This window comes from Lepus europaeus, chromosome 15 (genome assembly GCF_033115175.1).
Source record: "Lepus europaeus isolate LE1 chromosome 15, mLepTim1.pri, whole genome shotgun sequence".
Taxonomy (NCBI): Eukaryota; Metazoa; Chordata; class Mammalia; order Lagomorpha; family Leporidae; genus Lepus; species Lepus europaeus.
Window position 1 is genome coordinate 7,263,781 of NC_084841.1, and position 21,307 is coordinate 7,285,087.

A 21,307-nucleotide genomic window follows, 5' to 3' on the forward strand; every position below is an offset into this window, starting at 1 on the left:
AGCAGCTGGGACTTGAACTGGTGCCCTCATGGGATGGTTGCTCTGTAGGCTGGGGCTTTAACCTGTTGTGCCACAGATCCAGCCCCATGAGGGTTTTTTTTTTTTTTTTTTAAGAAAAGATTTAATTTATTTATTTGAAAGGCAGAGTTACAGAGAAAGAGAAGGAAGGGGAGAGAGAGACAGCTTCTAGCTGCTGGTTCACTCACCAGATGGCTGCAGCGGCTGGGGATGGGCTATACAGAAGCCAGGAGCCAAGAGCTTTCAGGTCTCCCACGCGGGTGCAGGGGCCCACACACTTGGGCCATCTTCCACTGCTTTTCCCAGTTCTTTAATAGGAAGCTGCTTCAGAAGTTGCAGAAGCCGGGACTCCAATTGGTGCCCATCTGGGGGGCTGGTGTCAGACAGGGGCTTAGCCTGCTATACCACATTGTGGACCCCATATTCAGGACATCTTTAATTGGAAGAAATGATTTTTTTGGAATGAAGCTTACTTTTTTAAAAAAAGAATTTTATTCAGATTTCTATTATTTGGTTGCTTCTCTCTGTCGATATCTGTTGAGTTAGTGCAACTTTTAAAGTGCAAAAGGGAGTTTTGAAGGCAAGGTGCTCACCTCCAGGGTTTCACTTTTGGCAGTGTAAACTCTGAAGTGTGATCCAAGAATGAGTATACAGTCAGCCATGAGTAGTTCACTGCCTCTGCTTCCCTTCTTCCATTGCAGTGCTGGCCTGCACTCACACTGTTGGTACTTGAATGTCTTTGTGTGGTGTTTCTGAACGAAACACCAGATCTCTGCCTTCATGGAGCTTGTGGTTTAGTGAAGAAATAGGAAATACACATTTTGATAAGTATTTTGCAAGTTGCATTGTGGATGCTGTTGGGGAGACACCTGATGAGTTTTCCCAGGTAGCTCAGAGTAAATATTTGGGCAAATACTTGAAGGACGTGGGGGATAGAGTTCTATAATGGGAGCAAGGAGCCTTTGTAGGAAGAGTCAGCCTTTGAGAATACAACCTGCTTTTACTGGGTGCATGGCCATCATCTCTCTCTTGGTCCAATATGGTATCTACTTAACTAGTCTCCTGCTACCACTGTTACTGCTGAGTCCTGATGGTTTTCTTTCAGTGGTGTTTTCATTGTGCTTTATGAGAATAAAGTAAACCCAGGCTCCACATTCCTCATACGATCTGATCACTGTCTGCTCTTCATGCTTTGTCTTCCACTTTACTCCTCATCACTCAGAGTTCTTGTTCCCTGGCTTCCTTACTTTTCTCAAAGCCACCAGATTCATTCCTTACTCAGAGCTGTTGAATTCTTCTCTTTCATATAACCCTATTTATTGCCTTTCTAGACTTAAAATAATGTAGGATCACCTTTTTTAATATGTGTTATTTTATACATATATTTAGATGTATTTTTATTTGTTGCCTACAAATATCTAGTATGGAAAAATTATAAATATGGTTTAGCTTCTTGACAACAGCTTAAGAATACTTAATTACAAATAATGCATTTTATTATTTATAGTTCATGTTCCATCAGTAAACTTTGAACTACCATTGTATTTCCAGATGACATGAACTGGAATGCTTTAGAATGGGACCGAGCTGCAGAAGAACTTACATGGGAAAGAGTGAGTGTCAAGTGGCCTGTGTTTTAAAGTTCTTTGTGTTTAGATGTATACACTTATTTCATAGTTAAATTTGCTGGAAACAGCTAACCAGAATTTTAATTTCTGGAGAAAATTAAGTGTTCTACTGTTTGGAGTAAAAATATTGTGACATTGATGACTTTTTTCTGTCTTCTGGCTTTTAATACAAACTTTGCTCCATGTAGGGAATATTTCCACTTGGAATTGTGGGCTTTTGAAAAAAGCAGTAGCAGTTTAAGTATTTTTAGACTTTAGTTCTATCATGAAGTCTTTACTGGCTCTGTATCTAATGTAAAATTCAACCCAAGATGAAATCCTTTAGCGTTTATAGATTTGGAATAAAAGGAGACCTAAAATAGAAAATTCTCATAAACATTTTTCTAAAGGAAATTTTATTTATTTGCGAGGCAGAGAGATCTTCCCTTTGATTGTTTATATCCCAGATGCCCAGATTGACTAGGGCTGGGCTGAAGCCAGGGGCTGGGAACTTGTCTCCACATGGATATCGAGCACCCAGTTCCTGGAGCAGTCACTGCTGCCTCCCAGGATACTCACTTTGAGGAAGCTGGAGCCAGTAGCCAGAACTGGGTATTGAACCTGGGTGGGATGCTAATGTGGGATGCTGGCATCTTAACTGCTAGGGTAAGTGCCTGCCTCCCCCCCCCCCCTTTTTTTTTTTTTTATGAGAGGAGAAATTTTACTCTCTGGAAATGGTAGACAGTATTGGAAAGTAGTAGGTAAAGACTTTGTTTAAACATTTGCAAAGGAAAATGAGCCTTTTTCATAAATTAGAACAGAAAATACTGTTGTATCATGAATTAATGCCTATTTGTTTATTTTAGATGCTAGGACTTGATGGGTCACTAGTTTTTCTGGTAAGTAAAACTAATTTTTTTTTTTGTTGTTGTTGTTGTTTTTAAAGATTTATTTAGTTGACAGGTAGATGACACAGAGAAGGAAGAAGATAGTGTGCATGTCCATCTACTAGTTCATTCCCTAAACGGCCAGGATCCAGAACCTCCGTCTTAAGTCTCCAACATGGGTGGCAGGGTCCCAAATACATGGTCATCTTTCATTGCCCTCCCAGGCCACATTAGCAGGAAGCTGGATCAGAAGTAGAACATACAGGACTCTATCTGACATTCCAGTATGGGATGTTGGTGTCAAGTGTTGCAAGCAGTGGCTTAACACACTGTGCCACAATGCTGCCCCCCACGCTCCCATTTAAATAAATATTTGTTTCACAGAGTGACAGGGAGAGGGAGAGAGATAATTTGCTTAATAACAGAATTGTAAGTTAATTTGTCTTAGTATTCTGTAACTTCAGATTTACAGTTTGTGCTTTTTATATTAAAGCTCAAAATGCCTTTTGACTTTATTACTTAATGTTTGAAGAAAGTTTCTTTTTCAGAATGTATTGTTAATACGAAAGTATAAAGGTAATACTATTAGAAGAGGATATTATTATTATTAAATATCTTCTAGAAAAGAAAATGTAGTCCAAGGTTAATGGTAATTAGAAGAACTTAGTCTCCTTTTTAGTTTAGTCTTACACTGTTGATACCTGGATTGGTAAACACAAAGCAGTTACGTGCATTCAGTGAGAACCCTAGGCCAGTCTTGGGTTTCAACTGTTGGCTGAGTCCTACCCATCCTTACCGCAGAACTCTTGATTAGTAAAGATCGTGACCCCAGCATGAGGAGCAGTCCTCCAGACAACTTACTCTTTAAAGGAAGTGCTCTCAGATCATGCCACATAAAATTAGCTGGTATTTGGGATTCTTTTTTTAAAGATTTATTTATTATTCATTTGAAAGCGTTAGTGAGAGAGACAGGCAGATAGAGACAGATTTATCTTCTGTCCTATGGTTTATTCCCCAGATGGTCCCAATAGCCAGGGCTAGGCCAGGCCAAAGTCAGGAGCCAGGAGCTTCACGGAGGTCTCCTGTGTGGGTGCAGGGGCCCAAGAAGTTGTGCTATCCTCCGCTGTTTTACCATGCACATTTTAGCAGGCAGCTAAATTGGAAGTGAGCAGCTGGGACTTCTACTGGCGTTCACATGGGATGCCTGTGCTGAAGGATGAGGCTTTAACTCTCTTAGCCACTTACATGAGAGGCAGAGTTCCAGACAGAGAGGGAGAGACAAAAAAGGTCTTCCATCTGCTGGTTCACTCCCCAAATGGCCACAAGGGCCAGAGCTGAGCCAGTCCAAAGCCAGGAGACAGGAAGCTTCCTCCGGATCTCCCATGTCTGTGCGGGGCCTAAGTATTTGGACCATCTGCTGCTGCTCTCCTAGACCATAAGCAGAGAGCTGGATTGAAAGAAGAAGAGCTGGGACTCGAACTGGCACCCTATGGAATGCTGGCACTGCAGGCAGTGGCTTTACTCGCTATGCCACAGTGCTGGCCCCCCAATTTTTTTTTCAATTATTTGAGAGGCAGATAGATAGAGCTCCTGTCCACTGGTTCAGATGCTGGGCCCAACTGAAACAGGGAGCCAGGAACTCAATCCATATCTCCCACGTGTGTGGCAGAGACCTAACTACTTGAGCCATCATTGCTGTCTCTTAGGGTGTACATTATCAGGAAACTAGAATTGGGAGTAGAGCTGGGACTTGAACCCAATACTCAAGTATGAGACATGGACATCTTAAGTGCTGGGCCAAGTACCTACTCCTGGGGTTTTTAAACAGCTTAGCTGTCAAGGTGACTTTGTATGCAGGTCGCAGAACACTGTGCCAACTGGAGCAGTAACATAACAGGAAGACCAGAGGAAGTATGCGCTTAGAGTTGTTTGGTCCAGAGGCCCAACAATATTATCAAAGACCCAGATAATGTCCTTTCATCTCCTTGGCTGTCCCTGGTGTTTTGACCTTCTCTGAAGAAGATGTTGAAGGTAGCAGTGTGAGAATTTGAGGGAACATTCCTCTTGTAATTTTCAATTTAGTAAAATGTGATTTTAATGAACTTCTATTCAAAGTTTGTTCACAGTATGAAAGGTATTATTTGGCCACAAACTCATTCATATTTACCTCATTGCTTTCTCATAAATCAATGACAGAAGCCATTGAGGAGGTAGTGGGGTTGACTCAAACCCATTCTAATTCTTGACAAAACCGCAGGGTGACTTCACTGCTTCAGTGAAAAATGTTTCATATGTACCATGTGCCAGCTGTTGTAGTGACCAACGGGGTCCCTTTTCTCAAAGACACTTTGTTTAGTAGACAGAAATGAACATGTGGACAAGGAACTTCAGAGGTGTGTGTTAGATAGAGACAGTGACAAAAAGAGTGCATTGGGCACGAGGGCTTGGAGAGGTTTGTTTTTGTGGAGAGGAGAAAGTGTTAGAGGCATGAAAGCTGTTGGGAGTAAGGATGAGTTTGGGAACCCTGAAGGTAGAGAAGCTGAAAAAATTGAGCCAGAGTGGTGAGTAGGAATGTGGCAGTTTGTCTCTGTTTTTTAAAGCAAACTATTACCCTTATTGCTTGTTGGATTTATGGAAGATTGGGGACTTGAACATAGGAATCTTCCTAAAAAAGAAAACCTGACCATGTTAACCTCACTCTGAAGGGTCTTAGCTTGATGGCTGGAGAAGGTGGTAGGCCCAAGTGATTGGCTTGCACAGTCTAGAGAATGTAATCATTGAGTATGGCTGTAATGTGTGTGATGTAGCTAAAGAAATAGATGGATAACAGTCTTTTGGGTAGTGAGACTATGTAACTCTGAAAGTAGATCAGGTGGCCAGATGAGAATGGGTCTGTTCTTGAGTAATTTATTTATTTGAAAGGCAGAGAGAAAGAGACAGGTATCTTCTATCTGCTGGTCCACTTCCCAGATGCCTGTAAAGAGCTGGGGCTGGGCCAAGCTGAAGCCAGAAACCTGGAACTCAGTCTGATTCTCTCTCATGGGTGGCAGGGACCCAAGTATTTGAGCCATTACCTGCTGTGTCACGGAGTACACATTTGCAGGCAGCTCTACCAGAAGTGGAGCTGAGATTCCAACCCGGATACTCTGATGTGGGATATGGGTACCAAATGCCCACCCTTGAGAATGAGTTTGAGTCAGAAACGAAGAAAGCCAGAATACGGAGGGAGAGCTGGGGACAGTGAAGATCAAGCTAGAGTTTTCAGAAGGGGAGGGGACCGAGCAGTTGTGACCCTAGAGAAGTCATGGAAGGAGATTGGACACTGAAACAAACACTGTGTAACTCATGGTTTTCAGAATTAATGTAGTTTTGAAGTTTTTTTCCATTTGGAATTTTTCAGTGTCGTTTGATTTAAAAGGAACTTTTTATATGCTGCTTGACGTAGTTAATAGTAGCTTTTTTTAAAATTTTATTTAAGTTACACAAGTTTCATGTATTTCATATATACAGATTTAGAAACATAATGATACTTCTCACCCTGCCCTCCCTCCTGTCCGTGTTCCAGCACTCCTTCCTCCTCCCAGAAAGCTGTCTTTAAAAAACTTAGTGGATGGGGCTGGTGCTGTGGTGTAGCAGGTAAAGCCGCCGCCTTCGATGCCGGCATCCCATGTGGGCAGTGGTCCCAGTCACGGCTGCTTTACTTCCGAGCCATCTGTCTGCTATGGCCTGGGGAAGCAGTAGAAGATGGCCCAAGGCCTTGGGCCCTTGCACCCACGTGGGAGACCCAGGAGAAACTCCTGGCTCCTGACTTCAGATTGGCACAGCCCCAGCCGCTGCAGCCAATTGGGGAGTAAACCAGGGGATGGAAGACCTCCCCCCCCTTCTCTCTCTCTCTCTCTCTCTCTCACTGTCTCTCTCTCTCTGCCTCTTTTTCTCTCTCTGTGTGATTCTCTCAAATAAATAAATAAATTTTTTAAAAAATTAATGGATAAGCTGGATAAAACTGAATGAATTTATTGTAAGTGTTCCAAAATTGAACCAAAAAGTACACTGATGCAGAACTTTCTGTGAAAGTGACTTTTTCTTTCTTTCTTTCTTTCCTTTTTTTTTTTTTGTGTGTGTGTGTATTTCGGAATATCATTTGTCTCTTGATAAGAGATTATGAAACGTTTTTCCTTACCTTTTGATAGATCTACCTAGGAATGTTCTGTGTCTTTCTTTCTTTTTTTTTTTTTTTTTTTGACAGGCAGAGTGGATAGTGAGAGAGAGAGACAGAGAGAAAGGTCTTCCTTTTTGCCGTTGGTTCACCCTCCAATGGCCGCTGTAGCCGGTGCATCTCGCTGATCCGAAGCCAGGAGCCAGGTGCCTCTCCTGGTCTCCCATGCGGGTGCAGGGCCCAAGGACCTGGGCCATCCTCCACTGCCTTCCCGGGCCATAGCAGAGAGCTGGCCTGGAAGAGGGGCAACCGGGATAGAATCCGGCGCCCCAACCGGGACCAGAACCTGGTGTGCCGGCGATGCAAGGCGGAGGATTAGCCTGTTAAGCCACGGCGCCGGCCTAGATTATTCATTTCTAAAGGAATAGTATAAATTGAGTTGTTTTTCTTTGTATAACATTATGTAATTTTAAGTTAATTAAGTCTTAGTTTTATGGGTTATTCAATGAAAACTTACATATAATTTCTAGGTTGATATTTCGAAATTGTGCAGGAAAAATTTCAGTCTCAGCTATTTTCAGTATTTAGCTGTAGCTAAATAAGTGGAGTAGTCCAACTGAAAATTTGCCAAATGTGACTTGACTATGTTTTAATAATGCTCTTTTCCTTTAGGAACATGTCTTCTGGGTGGTGTCTTTAAATACACTGTTCATTCTTGTTTTTGGTAAGTTGTGTTATGCTTTTTTTATAATGCTATTATGGTTGGAGTTTCATTTTATAGGAGCCTTGTTACAGGTGTTTGGTTTTTTTAGCATAGGAATATTAAGGAATATATATAGTTATGAAAGGAGTCCTGTGTCGGAAGGCCCCAGTGTGTGCATGTCTTCCTGAGCAGCATAGACTGTGGTTACCCAGTTTTGCATTTCCTGTCTCCTGCTGCAGAATCTAGTTTTAGATTAATTTGAGAATGTGTAGTGCCCCACGTCTGGAAATTAATTTTGTGCTGATTGTTTGCAGGCTCTCTCCCATGGCAGACGATCTTGTTTTCATCTTTCACAGAGACCTTGATTTGGGGACCATTACCAGAGATGGATGTAGGCGTAAGGGAAGACAGCACTTCTTCCCCATTCTAAACTCCTCTGGAAGCTAGCATATGCTTCCAAACACTGTTTCAACTGCAGCCGTGAGGATTCTGTGACAGCACCAGTGCCTCTTGTTGTTCATAATTAAAGACAGGATAATAATTAGAGCGGAGCTAAAGGGCACAGTTGTCAGAGGTTTTTCTGCTTTGGGAGAGAAGGAAAACTGAGTCAAATAAAACAAGGCTGTAGTATTCAGTCCTGCTTCTCAGGGGAGAGGAGGCGGAGTGTGACGAGGCGGTTATTGCTAGTTGTGCTGTGGTTGTGTCTGTATAGGAGGGATGCATGTGAGTTATGCCTCAGCTTTGCCGAGGAGGAGGAGTAAAGATTTCTCAAGGCTTCTCCACCAGATTCCACGTTCTTTGCTTTGTGTTGGAACTATGTTATGTCCAAGAAGGCAGTTGTCTTTAACAGGAAGCTGTGTCATCTAAAAAGATAGAATATTTGGATTGAAGATGACAAAAAAAAACTGATTTTTGACTCTAAAAGAGCAAAAGAAATTCGGAGCTTTCTTGTTGAAACAAAGGATCTCAAAAAAATTCCATTCATTCTTGATTTTCAGTAGATATTTTAGGATGGTGAGTATTTAACAAGAAGCTTGTTCTTTGTGATTTACCCTTGTTTATAGAGTGAACACCTGTGTCTTTGCTTTTTTCCTTTTTTAAAATTTTTTAAAGATTTATTTATTTTATCTGAAAGCCAGAGTTACACAGAAGGAGAGGCAGAGAGAGAGAGAGAGAAAGAGAGGGAAGGAGGGAGGGAGGGAGGGAGGGGTCAGTCTTCCATCTGCTGGTTCATTCCCCAGATGGCCACAATGGCTAGAGCTGTGCCGATCTGGAGCCGGGAGCTTCCTCCAGGTCTCCCATGTGGGTGCAGGGTCCCAAGGCCTTGGGCCATCTTCTGCTTTCCCAGGTCACAGCAGAGAGCTGGATTGGAAGTGGAGCAGCCAGATCTTGAGCCGGCGCCCATATGGGATGTTGGCACTGCAGGCGGTGGCTTTGCCTGCTACACCACAGTGCCGGCCCCATATTTTTTTAATACATGAAGTAATTCATATATAGACAGTGAAACTGTGTGATCCTGCCTAAGATTCTTTGAGAGAAAATAAATGATCTGTAAGAGTTAGTGTTGTTCTTGCAGATAAACTTGATACTAAATTACTATTTGGAGGAACAAATCACCTGTAGTACTTGCATTACACAAATAAGAACTCATTTATGTAAATCAGATCCCAGCTGAATAAATTTGTTTCTAATCCAGGCTCCTCAGTTTTTCTGTGAAAAACTTTTTCTTAGTAAACTCGTACATAGCATTTGTAGGTAGAATCTTTGGAAATCAGACTTTTCATCTCTCAGGAATGCACTTTTCCTTTTAGTCATTGAGGTTGAGCACCTACTTCTTCTGCTGGCAGTTTTCCACTGACATTTTCTGGGCTCTTGTGGTCGTAGACTTTGCAGAACTACAACCTTTTAAAGCCTTTCTCCGTCTAGTTTTTGCGGCCTCTTCATGAGAATAGGTGTAGAGAACAAAGTAGCAAAAATCCTTCATGTAGTACGTTTGTACCCTCTACAGTGTCTTGTGTTTTGTGATATGCATAATAGTAAAATAATATAGAGAGTTTATAAATTATGTGCTTTATAAAGAAAAGTTGAATTTGTTGGGAATATATGTTCAGAAAATTTTCTACCCAAGGAAAAATTAGAGACCAGATCCCTAGTGGAGTCACTGTGACTTTTTTCTTTTTTTCTTTTTCCCTCTTTTTTTTTTTTTTTTTGACAGGCAGAGTGGATAGTGAGAGAGAGAGAGAAAGGTCTTCCTTTTGCCGTTGGTTCACCCTCCAATGGCCACCGCGGTAGCGCGCTGCGGCCGGCGCACCGCGCTGATCCGATGGCAGGAGCCAGGTGCTTATCCTGGTCTCCCATGGGGTGCAGGGCCCAAGGACTTGGGCCATCCTCCACTGCACTCCCGGGCCACAGCAGAGAGCTGGCCTGGAAGAGGGGCAACCGGGACAGGATCGGTGCCCCGACCGGGACTAGAACCCGGTGTGCCGGCGCCGCAAGGCGGAGGATTAGCCTAGTGAGCCGCGGCGCCGGCCTGACTTTTTTCTTAATTGAGTCCCTTGCCTTCCTGTTAATTTATTATATTGTTTAATTATGTTTACCATAAAGAAAAGGTTACTTAGTTTTCTTACTAAGAACAAAGTAAAATACAGCAAGGAGGATCTAAGGAAAAGATACTATAAGAATTCGTTTTTTTTTTTCCCTTAAAGATTTATTTCTTTGAAAGGCAGAGATAGAAGAAGAAAAAGAGATAGCTTCCATTCAATGGTTCATTCCCCAAATGGCCACAGCAGCTGGGGCTGGACCTGTATGAAATCAGGCACCAGGGCTTCTGGGTCTCCCATGTGGATGCAGGAGTCCAAGGACTTGGGCCATCTTCTGCTGCTTTCCTAGGCGCATTAGCTGGAGGCTGGATTGGAAGTCGAGCAGCCGGTACTTGAACTGGCACCCATATGGGATGCAGACAGTGCAGGCAAAGCCTTAACCTTCTGTGCCACAGTGCTGGCCTCATAAAAATTCTTATTTCATGGGGTTGGTGCTGTGGTGCAGTGGGTTAACGCCCTGTCCTGAAGCACTGGCATCCCATATGGGCACCGGTTCGAGTCCCGGCTGCTCCACTTCTGATCCAGCTCTCTGCTATTGCCTGGGAAAGCAGTAGAAGATGGCCCAGATCCTTGGGCCCCTGAACCTGCGTGGGAAACCCGGAAGAAGCTCCTGGCTTTTGGCTCCTGGCTTCGGATTGGCCCAGCTCTGGCCGTTGCGGCCAACTGGGGAGTGAGCCATCGGATGGAAGGCCTTTCTCTCTGCTTCTCCTCTCTGTGTAACTCTGACTTTAAAATAAATAAATCTTTTTAAAAAATTCTTATTTCAGAGGAAAATTTTAAGGATACTTTCTTAACATTATCACACTTTGCAAACTTGGCCAAAATTTCTTTAACATATATTAATTCATATTTTATTTTTTTTGAAAGATATTTTTGTTTATTTGAAAGAGAGGGGGCCAGTGCTGTGGCATAGCAGGTAAAGCTGCCGCCTGCAGTTCTGACATCCTGTATGGGTGCTGGTTCATATCCCGGCTGCTCCACTTCCGATCCAGCTCTCTGCTATGGCCTGGGAAAGCGGAAAGCAGTAGAAGATGGCCCAAGTCCTTGGGCCCCTGCACGAGCGTCGGAGACCCGGAAGAAGCTCCTGGCTTCAGATCCGCGCAGTTCCGGCCGTTGCAGCCAATTGGGGAGTGAACCAGCAGAATGAAGACCTCGCCTTCTTTCTCTGTGTAACTCTGACTTTCCAATAAATAAATCTTTAAAAAAAAAAAAAAAAAAAAAGAGGTAGAGGAGGGGAAAGGAAGAGATAGATCTATCTGCTAGTTCACTCCCCACATGGCTGTAATGGATAGGGCTGTGCCAGGCCAAGGCAGGAGCCCAGAGTTTCTTCTGGATCTCCCACATGGGTGCAGTGGCCCAAGCACTTGGGCCATTCTCCACTGCTTTCCCAAGTGCATTAAGAGGGAGCTGGATTGGAAGTGAAGCGCTCAGTCTTGAATTGGCGCCAATATGGGATGCCAGCATCGCAGGTGGTAGCTTAATCCGCTATACCACAACTCTGGCCTCTTAATTCATATTCTTAATTCCTGGATTGTTTCCTAAAAAACAATTTTACAGTTGATTTGTTGGAATGAAAATTCAAGTAAAGTCTACATGTTACTTTTAGTTTTTTTTGGTTTGTTTTTAGAGATTTATTTATTTATTTGAAAGAGTTACGCAGAGAGAGAGAGAGAGAGAGAGAGAGCTTCCATCCGCTGGTTCACTCCCTAGATGGCTGCAGTGGCCGGAGCTGCGTGGATCTGAAGCCAGGAGCTTTTTCCAGGTCTCCGACGCTGGTGCAGGGGCCCAAGGACTTGGGCCATCTTATTGCTTTCCCAGGCCATAGCAGAGAGCTGGATCAGAAGTGGAGCAGCCAGTTCTCGAACCGGCGCCCATATGAGATGCCGTCACTTCAGGCCAGGGCGTTAACCCGCTGCACCACAGTGCCAACCCCTAGTTTTGAAATTTGTTTTTTTTATTCTCGTACCCACTTTTCTTTGTTCCCTCCACCCCATTTTGCCAGATTTATTGACAAGATTAGGCAAACTGTCCTTCACAGTGTATCATTTTCAACACTGGTTTCAAAGTTTTCTTTTCCTTTTTTTTTTTTCTTAAACATTTTACTTGAAAGTCAGAGTTACACAGAGAGAGGAGAGGCAGAGAGAGTGAGAGAGGTCTTCCATCCGATGGTTCACTCCCCAGTTGGCCGCAACGGCTGGAGTTCTGCCAATCAGAAGCCAGCAGCCAAGAGCTTCTTCTAGGTCTCCCACGTGGATGCAGGGGCCCAAGAAGTTGGGCCATCTTCTACTGATTTCCCAGGCCATAGCAGAGAGTTTGGTCAGAAGTGGAGCAGCCGGGACTAGAACTGGTGCCCACGTGGGATGCCAGCTCTGCAGGCGACGGCTTTACCCACTACACCACAGCGCCGGCCCTAGAGGTTTCACAGTTTTCCCTGCCTTCATCCTTTGCCTCTTGTATTTCTCACAAAATGGAAGTCAGATTTAAGAACCTGGTCAGATTCAGGTTCAGTACATTTGGCACAAATCTTTGATCACACTTTGCCTTAATATGACATAAAGAGGAGGTATGTGATGTCCAGTTATCCATGTTTATCTGTGGATTCAAGTGATACCAACCTGAGCTTCTGTTCTTGACATTCGTTTTCCCTTTTCTGTCAGAATGCAATCTGTGGATCTAATATTTTAGTATGGTATGGATCATCATACTAGAATAAATAATACATAATAATCCGTACGTTTATTTATTTGAAAGGCAGAGTTAGAGAAAGGGAGAGACACACAGATCTTCCACCCACTGATTTACTTTCCAAATGGCCACAATGGCCAGGGCTGAAGCCAGGAGCCAGGAGCTTTTTCTAGGTCTCCAATGTGGGTGTCAGGAGCCCAAGCACTTGAGCAATCTTTTTCTGGCACATTAACAAGGAGCTGGATTGGAAGTGGAGCAGCTGGGACATGAACCAATGCCTGTATGGTATGCTGGCATCGCAGGCAGCAGCTGTACCCACTACATCACAATTCCAGCCCCTCCATCTTTTTTTTTTTTTAAGATTTACTTATTTATTTGAAAGGCAGAGAGAGAAAGAGAAAGAGATATCTTTCATCAGCTGGTTCACTCCCCAAATGACTGCAGCAGTTAAGGGCTAGGCTAGGCTGGGGCCATATAGTTTCCCATGTGAGTGGCAGGGGCCCAAGTACTGGGACTGTCGTCTGCTACTTTCTTAGATGCAGTTGCAGGGAACTTAATCAGAAGTGGAGCAGCTGGGACTCTGATGTGGGATGCCAGTGTTCAAAGCAGCAGATTAGCATTCTATGCCACAGTGCTGTCCCCTGCATGAGTTTTCTAAAAAAAGATTTATTTATTTGAAAAACAGATCTTCCATCCACTTCTTCACTCCCCCAGGTGGGCACAAGGACAGGCTGGGCCAGGCTGAAACCAGAGCTGCTTCCAGGTCTGCCCCGTAGGTGCAGGGGCCCAAGGAATTGGGCCATCCTCCACTGTTTTCCCAGATGTGTTAGCAAGGGGCTGATCAGAAATGGAGCAGCTGGTACTCTAACCCGTGCCCATAGGAACGCCGGTGCTTCAGGCCATGGCTTAACCTGCTATGTCATTGATCTTTCACTTCATGATTTTATTAGCTCTTGATCCTTGCCTGAGTCATTGATTTGGAATTTCAAAATGATGGTTTTCAAATTTCATGAGTTTTTACCTTTTTGATTTTCATTTCTGAAAGAATGATCTAGGACTGTTTAGTTAACCTGAACTTGTTCGTTCAGGGGAAACTGGACAGATAAGATTTCTCTATGTAGTTACTGGTTTTGTTTTTTTTTTTTTTTGACAGGCAGAGTGGACAGTGAGAGAGACAGAGAGAAAGGTCTTCCTTTTGCCGTTGGTTCACCCTCCAATGGCTGCTGTGGCTGGTGCGCTGTGGCCGGCGCACCATGCTGTTCCGATGGCAGGAGCCAGGTGCTTCTCCTGGTCTCCCATGGGGTGCAGGGCCCAAGCTCTTGGGCCATCCTCCACTGCACTCCCTGGCCACAGCAGAGAGCTGGCCTGGAAGAGGGGCAACCGGGACAGAATCCGGCGCCCTGACCCGGGACTAGATAGAACCCGGTGTGCCGGCGCTGCAAGGCAGTGTTTCCATCAGTTTTGTTCATTACTCCTGTTGATGCTCGTATCATTGTCTCTTTGTCCTGTGATATCTTTTTTTATTTTTTAAGGGATTGGTTTTTATTTATTTGAAACACAGAGTTATCTCTGAGAGAGGGACAGGTAGAGAGAACTTCCATCCACTAATTCAATCCCCAGATGGCTGCAACAGCTGGGACGGAACCAGGCTGAAGCCAGGAGCCTGGAATCCATCCGAGTCAAGTGACAGGGACCCAAGTGATTGGGCCATCTTCCACTGCTTTTCCAGGTGCATTAGGCAGCTGAATTGGAAGCAGAACGTCTGGGACTCAAAGTGGCATTCATATGGGATGCCAGTGTTGCCACTGGTAGCTGTCTTAACCTGCTGTGCCACAGCACTATGATACTGTAATGACAATTGTTGACTTTGTTATTTTCTGGTTAATAGAGAATATCCTAGGTAATACATTTTTTAAAAAGTGGTTTTTAAATTTTTTTAGTATAAAGAGAACAGATTTCATGTATTTCATAGAAACAATTCTAAGAAGATAATCATACTTTCTTCTCTCCCTCACTCCATCCTCACTCCATCCTTTCTTTCTTTTCTTTTAATTTTTTTTTTTTTTTGGACAGGCAGAGTTAGACAGTGAGAGACACAGAGAGAAAGGTCTTCTTTCCATTGGTTCACCCCCACAAATGGCCGCTGCGGCCGGTGCACCCCGCTGATCCGAAGGCAGGAGCCAGGTGCTTCTCCTGGTCTCCCATGCTGGTGCAGGGCCCAAGCACTTGGGCCATCCTCCACTGCACTCCCGGGCCACAGCAGAGAGCTGGCCTGGAAGAGGAGCAACTGGGACTAGAACCCAGAGTGCCGGTGCCACAGGCAGAGGATTAGCCTAGTGAGCCGCAGCGCTGGCTTCTTTTCCTTTAATTTTTGTAATAACATACTTTCAGTTTACTTCATAATCACAGGCTTAATGCACCATTAGACATAATGTTCAACAAGTAAAAAGTAACGAGACCACTGTTCCACAGAGGTATAGACAAGGGCTATAAACAGTAATCAAATCATAAGATGTCAGTTTTGTTCTTGTACTTTTTTTTGTATTCTGTATTAACTGGCATGTGTAAAAAATATATTTTTCTTTCTGGGATTGGCTTATTTCATTAAGCATAATGGGCTCCAGTTTGTTTATTTGAAAGGCAAAGCAGCAGAGAGGGAGGGAGAGACAGAGAAATCTTACCTGCTGGTTTTCTTCCCAAATTGTCACAAGGCCACGTCTGCGCCAGGTTGAAGCTAGGAGCCAGGAATTCCATGGTGGTTTCCCCAGGAGTGGCAGAGGCCAAGTACTGGGGTCATCTTCCTTTGCCTTCCCACGAGCATTAGCGGGAGGTTGGGTTGGAAGTGGAGCAGCTGGGACTTTGAACCAGTGGTGGCCTCATCTTTGGCACCAAAGTGGCAGTCCCTCAAGTGCTGCATTTTTGTACCAGTTCTGGAATCTTGGATTTCTCCAAGAAACCTCGGTTCCTTTTAATAGGGGGTTGTACTAGGAGTATTCATTGTACTCATACTGAAGTTATCTTTTTTTTCTCCTTGTAGCATTTTGCCCTTACCACATTGGTCATTTCTCCCTTGTTGGTTTGGGATTTGAAGAACATGTGAGTATAATACTTTTACAAACTTATTTCCTTAATTATCCCCAGATAATTGCTAAGTATTTGCTAAGTATTAATATTCATTTTTTAATCTGCCTTGTGCAAAAGAATCATCAGTCAACATGATCTCATTCTTTTTAAAACTAACTGTGGGTTAAGAGTTGGTAGCTAATGTTGCCAGCTAATGAAGGTGTGTCATGAAATCCCATAATATTGTGCCTGCCTTCCTGCTGGGTGGGCCAGAGGCATACTTTGGGAAAGTTAACTCCATGGACTCGTGTGTTTTCCCTCTTTTTCCTTTCACCAAGGGAATAGACTATCTTGTAATGATGAGCTTTAGTGTTTTCCAAAGAATTTGCTTTTCTTTGGACATTTTATCCTCATTTTCTAGAGGTAGGTAACTACATGGATAGACTCTATTTTATTGGGCCCCTGGAAAGATTTAGTATTTTATATTTTGGTTTTTTAACTTACATACTTGAGAGAGAGACAGGAAGGCGTCTCCAGTCTGCTTGTCTTTCTCAGCTGCAGCAGCTGGGGCAGGACCAGGCTGAAGCTGGAAGCCAGGAGCTCAGTCCCTTCACATCTCCCATGTGAGTGTCAGGCATCCAGCTACTTGAACATCATCACCTGTTGCCTCCCAGGGTGTGCGTTAGTGGCAAGCTGGAGTTGGAAATGGAGCTGGGACAGAATTGAGGCCTTTAAAGCACAGCCGACTCTCTTGCATCTTCTGTTCAGTTTGTGCATATGAAACCTGAGAGATCACGTTCTGAAGCATTCCAAATCTGAATGCAGAAACTTGAAAATATCAAAACAGAAAAATGCTTTGATAAACTTTAGCTTTGCAAAATGTTGCTTATGCTTTCTGAAACTCAGAAACCAAAAAGAGATGAAAACGGGCAGTCTTTGTCATTCTCCAAACTCTTTAATTTCTGTTAGCCAATGGGAACAATTTAGGAATAAGGAAAGCTTGTTAGTTATAATGGTAGGAAATGAGGTGCCTTTTGTATTAGCAGCAGGTAGGGGCACGGGGCTGCTGTAGAGTGAAATTGGAGGGCAGACTATTGTACTAGTGTTCGTAGTTTTGTAAATGTTCAGTTTAACCTACTGTTATTTTTTTTAAAGATTTATATTATTTATTTGAAAGAGTTATAAAAAGAGGTAGAGCCAGAGAGAGAGAGGTCTTCATCCTCTGGTTCACTCCCCAAATGACTCCAATGGCTAGAGAGGAGCTGATCCAAAGCCAGGAACCAGGAGCTTCTTCTTGGTCTCCCACAAGGGTGCAGGGGCCCTAGGACTTGGGCCATCTTCCACTGCTCCCAGGCCATAGCAGAGAGCTGGATCGGAAGTGGAGCAGCCAGGACTAGAACCGGTGCCCGTATGAGATGCTGGCGCTTCAGGCAGGGGGTTTAACCTGCTGCACCACAGCTCTGGCCCCTCAACCTACTGTTATTTTTGTCTCCTTGGGTATACTGTGATTCTTTAATTTTTCTTTATTCTTTAGTAATGTATAGCAGTCTATATATGGGAGAGTCTGGTTTGCCAGATATTTTCCAAAGGACATTTTTTGGTTGCTATCTGGTTATAGATTATCTAGATGGTTGACATTTAGTCATGTGGGATTGTTTGATACAGGTGAAACTTGGTTGTAGGTCATGTGGTAAAATTAAATTTTATTTATTTTTCTTTTAGGTCCAAGCATCTCATTTTGAAGGCCTAATCACAACCATAGTTGGGTACATACTTTTAGCAATTACACTGATAATTTGTCACGTATCCTTTAATGGACCATTTGAGTGTTTAATAAATAGTATTCACATCAAAGAGTTCTTATTAATGATACTATTCTCTTCGTAAAAGTTATAGCTGTTTATAGTAAGGGAGAGTACGTACGAAATGAAATAAATTTGTGAAAAAATATTAAGTGTTATTGAAATAATTACTTGTTTCCTTGTACCTTTAAATGGTCAGTTTTTCCTTGACTAGATGCTATAGGGCTTGGCAACTCTTGTAAAATTTCACAGATCTCGTCGCTTACTGGGAGTCTGCTATATTGTTGTTAAGGTAATCCCTTTGTAAATTAAAACTAGAAATGATTTCTCATCCATTTGAGGGATACTAATGACCTTTATTTTTACTTAAGGTCTCTCTGTTGGTGGTAGTAGAAATTGGAGTGTTCCCTCTCATTTGTGGCTGGTGGCTGGATATCTGTTCCTTGGTGAGTTTAGTGTTCATTACCATGCAGTCTCATAAAGTGAATATTTGAAAATGTGTGTATTTTTTCTGAAAATGTATCACTGTAGATTCTTATTTTGCTTTTTCTTCAGTACCTGATTTTTTTGTATCAGAGTATTTTGAGTGGAACCTTTCTGATAACCAGTGGAGAGTTTTCTTACCCCTTTTGCCATTTTAAATTTTATGATAATGGTAAGAGATTATATACAGAAAAGGTATAATTTGATGAAGAGAATAACTCTGTAGTAATAAATTCAATCCTGTTTAAGATGCTCAGCCTTGATTATAATCTTCAGTGACTTTTCATGGATAAACAGTTGGATTTTGGAGAAACATTTTGTATGTAGAAAAACTGCCTTTGATTCTGAGGTTCCTTAGTATTGAAACTTCTTACGAGCACAGACCCATAACCAAGAGAAGAAGGTTAAATAATCAAAACTGCTCATTTTACTGTGATAGTATTAATAAAGCTCTTGTTCACTGTTGGTTTAACATCTTTACATTTGAAAGTTTTAAGGAGTTATCTACCTCTTTGAATCTTACATGTGATTCTGTGACACTTCGAAATGCCGCTGAGAGACCTGCAGTCCTAGAATATCGTACACTACATGGGTAGTGATTTTATTCACTTCCTGGATGGAGGATGGAATGTTAATTTGGCAAATGTAGGTGGTATAAATTTCTCTCACCTCTTCTGTTTTGGCTTAGGAAATGTTTGATGCTACTCTGAAGGATCGAGAACTGAGCTTTCAGTCAGCCCCAGGCACAACCATGTTCCTGCATTGGCTTGTGGGGATGGTGTATGTGTTCTACTTTGCCTCCTTCATTCTGTTACTCAGAGAGGTGAGTCCCACGTGGAAATTCTGCACTGAAAAGGCCTTTTACTTTGATCACTAGTCATGCTTCAGAGGCTCTGGTGATTTCCTGAATAACTCATATCCTCTGTTGTTTTCTAAGTTACCAGTTGTTTGTCTCTAATTGACAAGTTGTGAGTGAGAAAGATGATAGATTGGGCCAGCGCTGCGGCTCAATAGGCTAATCCTCTGCCTGCAACGCTGGCACCCCAGGTTCTAGTCCCGGTCGGGGTGCCAGATTCTGTCCTGGTTGCACCTCTTCCAGTCCAGTTCTCCACTGTGGCCCGGGAGTGCAGTGGAGGATGGCCCAAGTCCTTGGGCCCTGAACCCGCATGGGAGACCAGGAGAGGCACCTGGCTCCTGCCTTCGGATCAGCGGGGTGTGCTGGCCGCAGCGGCCATTGGGGGCTGAACCAACGGAAAAGGAAGACCTTTCTCTCTGTCTCTCTCTCTCTCACTGTCCACTCTGTCAAAAAAAAGATCGATTGAGGAAAAATTAAATGAGAGCACTCTTTAATTTGCTTATATGTATAGTCATCTTGTAGCATGCTCTTAGAATTTTGTGTGATATGAGCTTCATACTAGAACTATCCAAAGGATATGGTTTTGCAGATCAAATATGTAAAATGGCTTTGAAGCAGGCACTTCAAGTATAGCATTACAGTGAGCATCCTTTATGATTCTAATTCATTTACTAGATGAATACCTTTACTGGTCAGCTTTTTGGAATGATCGAGTCCTTGTTGATTTGAAGATGATGATAACAGATTAATATTTGATATATTTCTTAAGGTCAGTTGTCCCCAGATAATGACTGGGTGTTTGCTGTATACCAGATACTGTGCTGTGAATGCTGGTGTAATAGTGAGAAACAAAGGCACATTTCCTGTCTCTCACTGTCATAGTCCAGGACTGAATACAGCTGTTGGTCAAGTGGAGCATTCTCCACTGAGACTGGTGATGGAAATGTGCAGGGCCTGCAGAAGCAGGCCTGAAAATCCAGTGGGAACAGAGTACAAAAGAACAAAGGCTGAATGCTGTTCTCTTTGAAAGATGTGAGGAGGAGGGGGTGGCACCAAAACGTTTCTCCTGAATTGTATGGTATAAGCTGGTGTGCTTTCTTTGATAGAAGTGATTGAGATGAGAGCAGATACACATAAGTGTTTTAAAAAATTGTAATTATATATGAGCTCTAGATTTTAAGGATGAAATGTTTTTCTTTGCTTTTTTTTTTAAAGAGTTATTTATTTTATTTGAAGGAGTTACACAGAGAGAGAGAGAGAGAGCTGGGCCGATTCAAAGCCAAGAGCTTCTTCCAGGTCTCCCAAGTGGGTACAGGGCCCCAAGGAGTTGGGCTATCTTCTGCTGCTTTCCCAGGCCATAGCAGAGAGCTGGACAGGAAGTGGAGCAGCTGGGTCTTGAACCAGCACCCATTTGGGATGCCGGCACTGCAGGCGGCGGCTTAATCCACTATGCCGCTGTGCTGGCCTCTTGTTTGCTTGCTTTTTTTTTTTTTTTTTTAAGTTTTATTTATTTATTTGAAAGTCAGAGTTACACAGAGAGAAAGAGAGGCAGAGAGAGATCTTCCATCCGCTGGTTCACTCCCCAATCGGCTGCAATGGCTGGAGCTGCGCCAATCCGAAGTCAGGAGCCAGGAGCTTCTTCCGGGTCTCCCACGTGGGTGCAGGGGCTCAAGGACTTGGGCCATTTTCTACTGCTTTTCCAGAACATAACAGAGAGCTGAATCAGAAATGGAGCACCTGGGACTCAAACCAGCGCCTACATGGGATGCCGATGGTGGCCTTACCTGCTGTGCCACAGCGCCAGCCCGAGATGAAATGTTTTATAGTTAATTTTTTTAATCTCGTTTGTGTGGTTTGTTTCTTGTTGGTCCACCTTAGAAATGGCATATGGTAACCCTCTCATTTGTACTATTGAAAAGTAGAGGTTTGGGCAGAGTAGATGCTTTTCGCAGAGTAACTCAGTGAACTTGGACACACAGGACTGTACCCAGACACATCCATATCTGTTGCCCAACACCTTTTGGGTGATTTCTGTTCACATGGGGTATGGGGAGAGATGAGGTACAGTAAAGTGACAGGTAATGAGAGACTGTACAGTCTCAAGATAATTCCTCCCAGGAAGTGTGTGTAATACAGATCACATCTTCTTTTTAAGACATTTATACATTGCAACATAATAATTTCGCCAGGTGATAGTAATATAGTAGTGATTGTATTTGTTTTTCATCTCAGAGATTTTTTTTTTCCCCTAGTTTAATGTATTCTAATAGCAAACTTAGAAGAACAGCACAGAAGACATTAAAAACATGCACTTGGGTGCCAGCTTTGTGGCATAGTGGGAGACTCTGGTTTGTGTCTCACTGCTCCACTTCTGATCCAGCTCCCTGCTAATGGCCTGGGAAAAGTGGCAGAAGATGGCCCAAGTGTTTGGGCCCCTGCCATCAATG

At 43.2% G+C, this 21,307-nt stretch overlaps 1 protein-coding gene across 1 annotated transcript in view; it reads left to right on the forward strand.

The window, feature by feature from the left end:
- MARCHF6 (membrane associated ring-CH-type finger 6) overlaps positions 1–21,307 on the forward strand; it is a 92,622-nt gene that overhangs the window by 35,507 nt on the left and 35,808 nt on the right. Inside the window, exons 8-15 of the mRNA XM_062211682.1 lie at positions 1,570–1,631; positions 2,492–2,524; positions 7,341–7,392; positions 15,694–15,752; positions 17,442–17,522; positions 17,745–17,813; positions 17,893–17,967; positions 18,693–18,827. Of these exons, the coding sequence (XP_062067666.1) occupies positions 1,570–1,631; positions 2,492–2,524; positions 7,341–7,392; positions 15,694–15,752; positions 17,442–17,522; positions 17,745–17,813; positions 17,893–17,967; positions 18,693–18,827 (566 nt within the window). The remainder of the gene's footprint in view (positions 1–1,569; positions 1,632–2,491; positions 2,525–7,340; positions 7,393–15,693; positions 15,753–17,441; positions 17,523–17,744; positions 17,814–17,892; positions 17,968–18,692; positions 18,828–21,307) is intronic.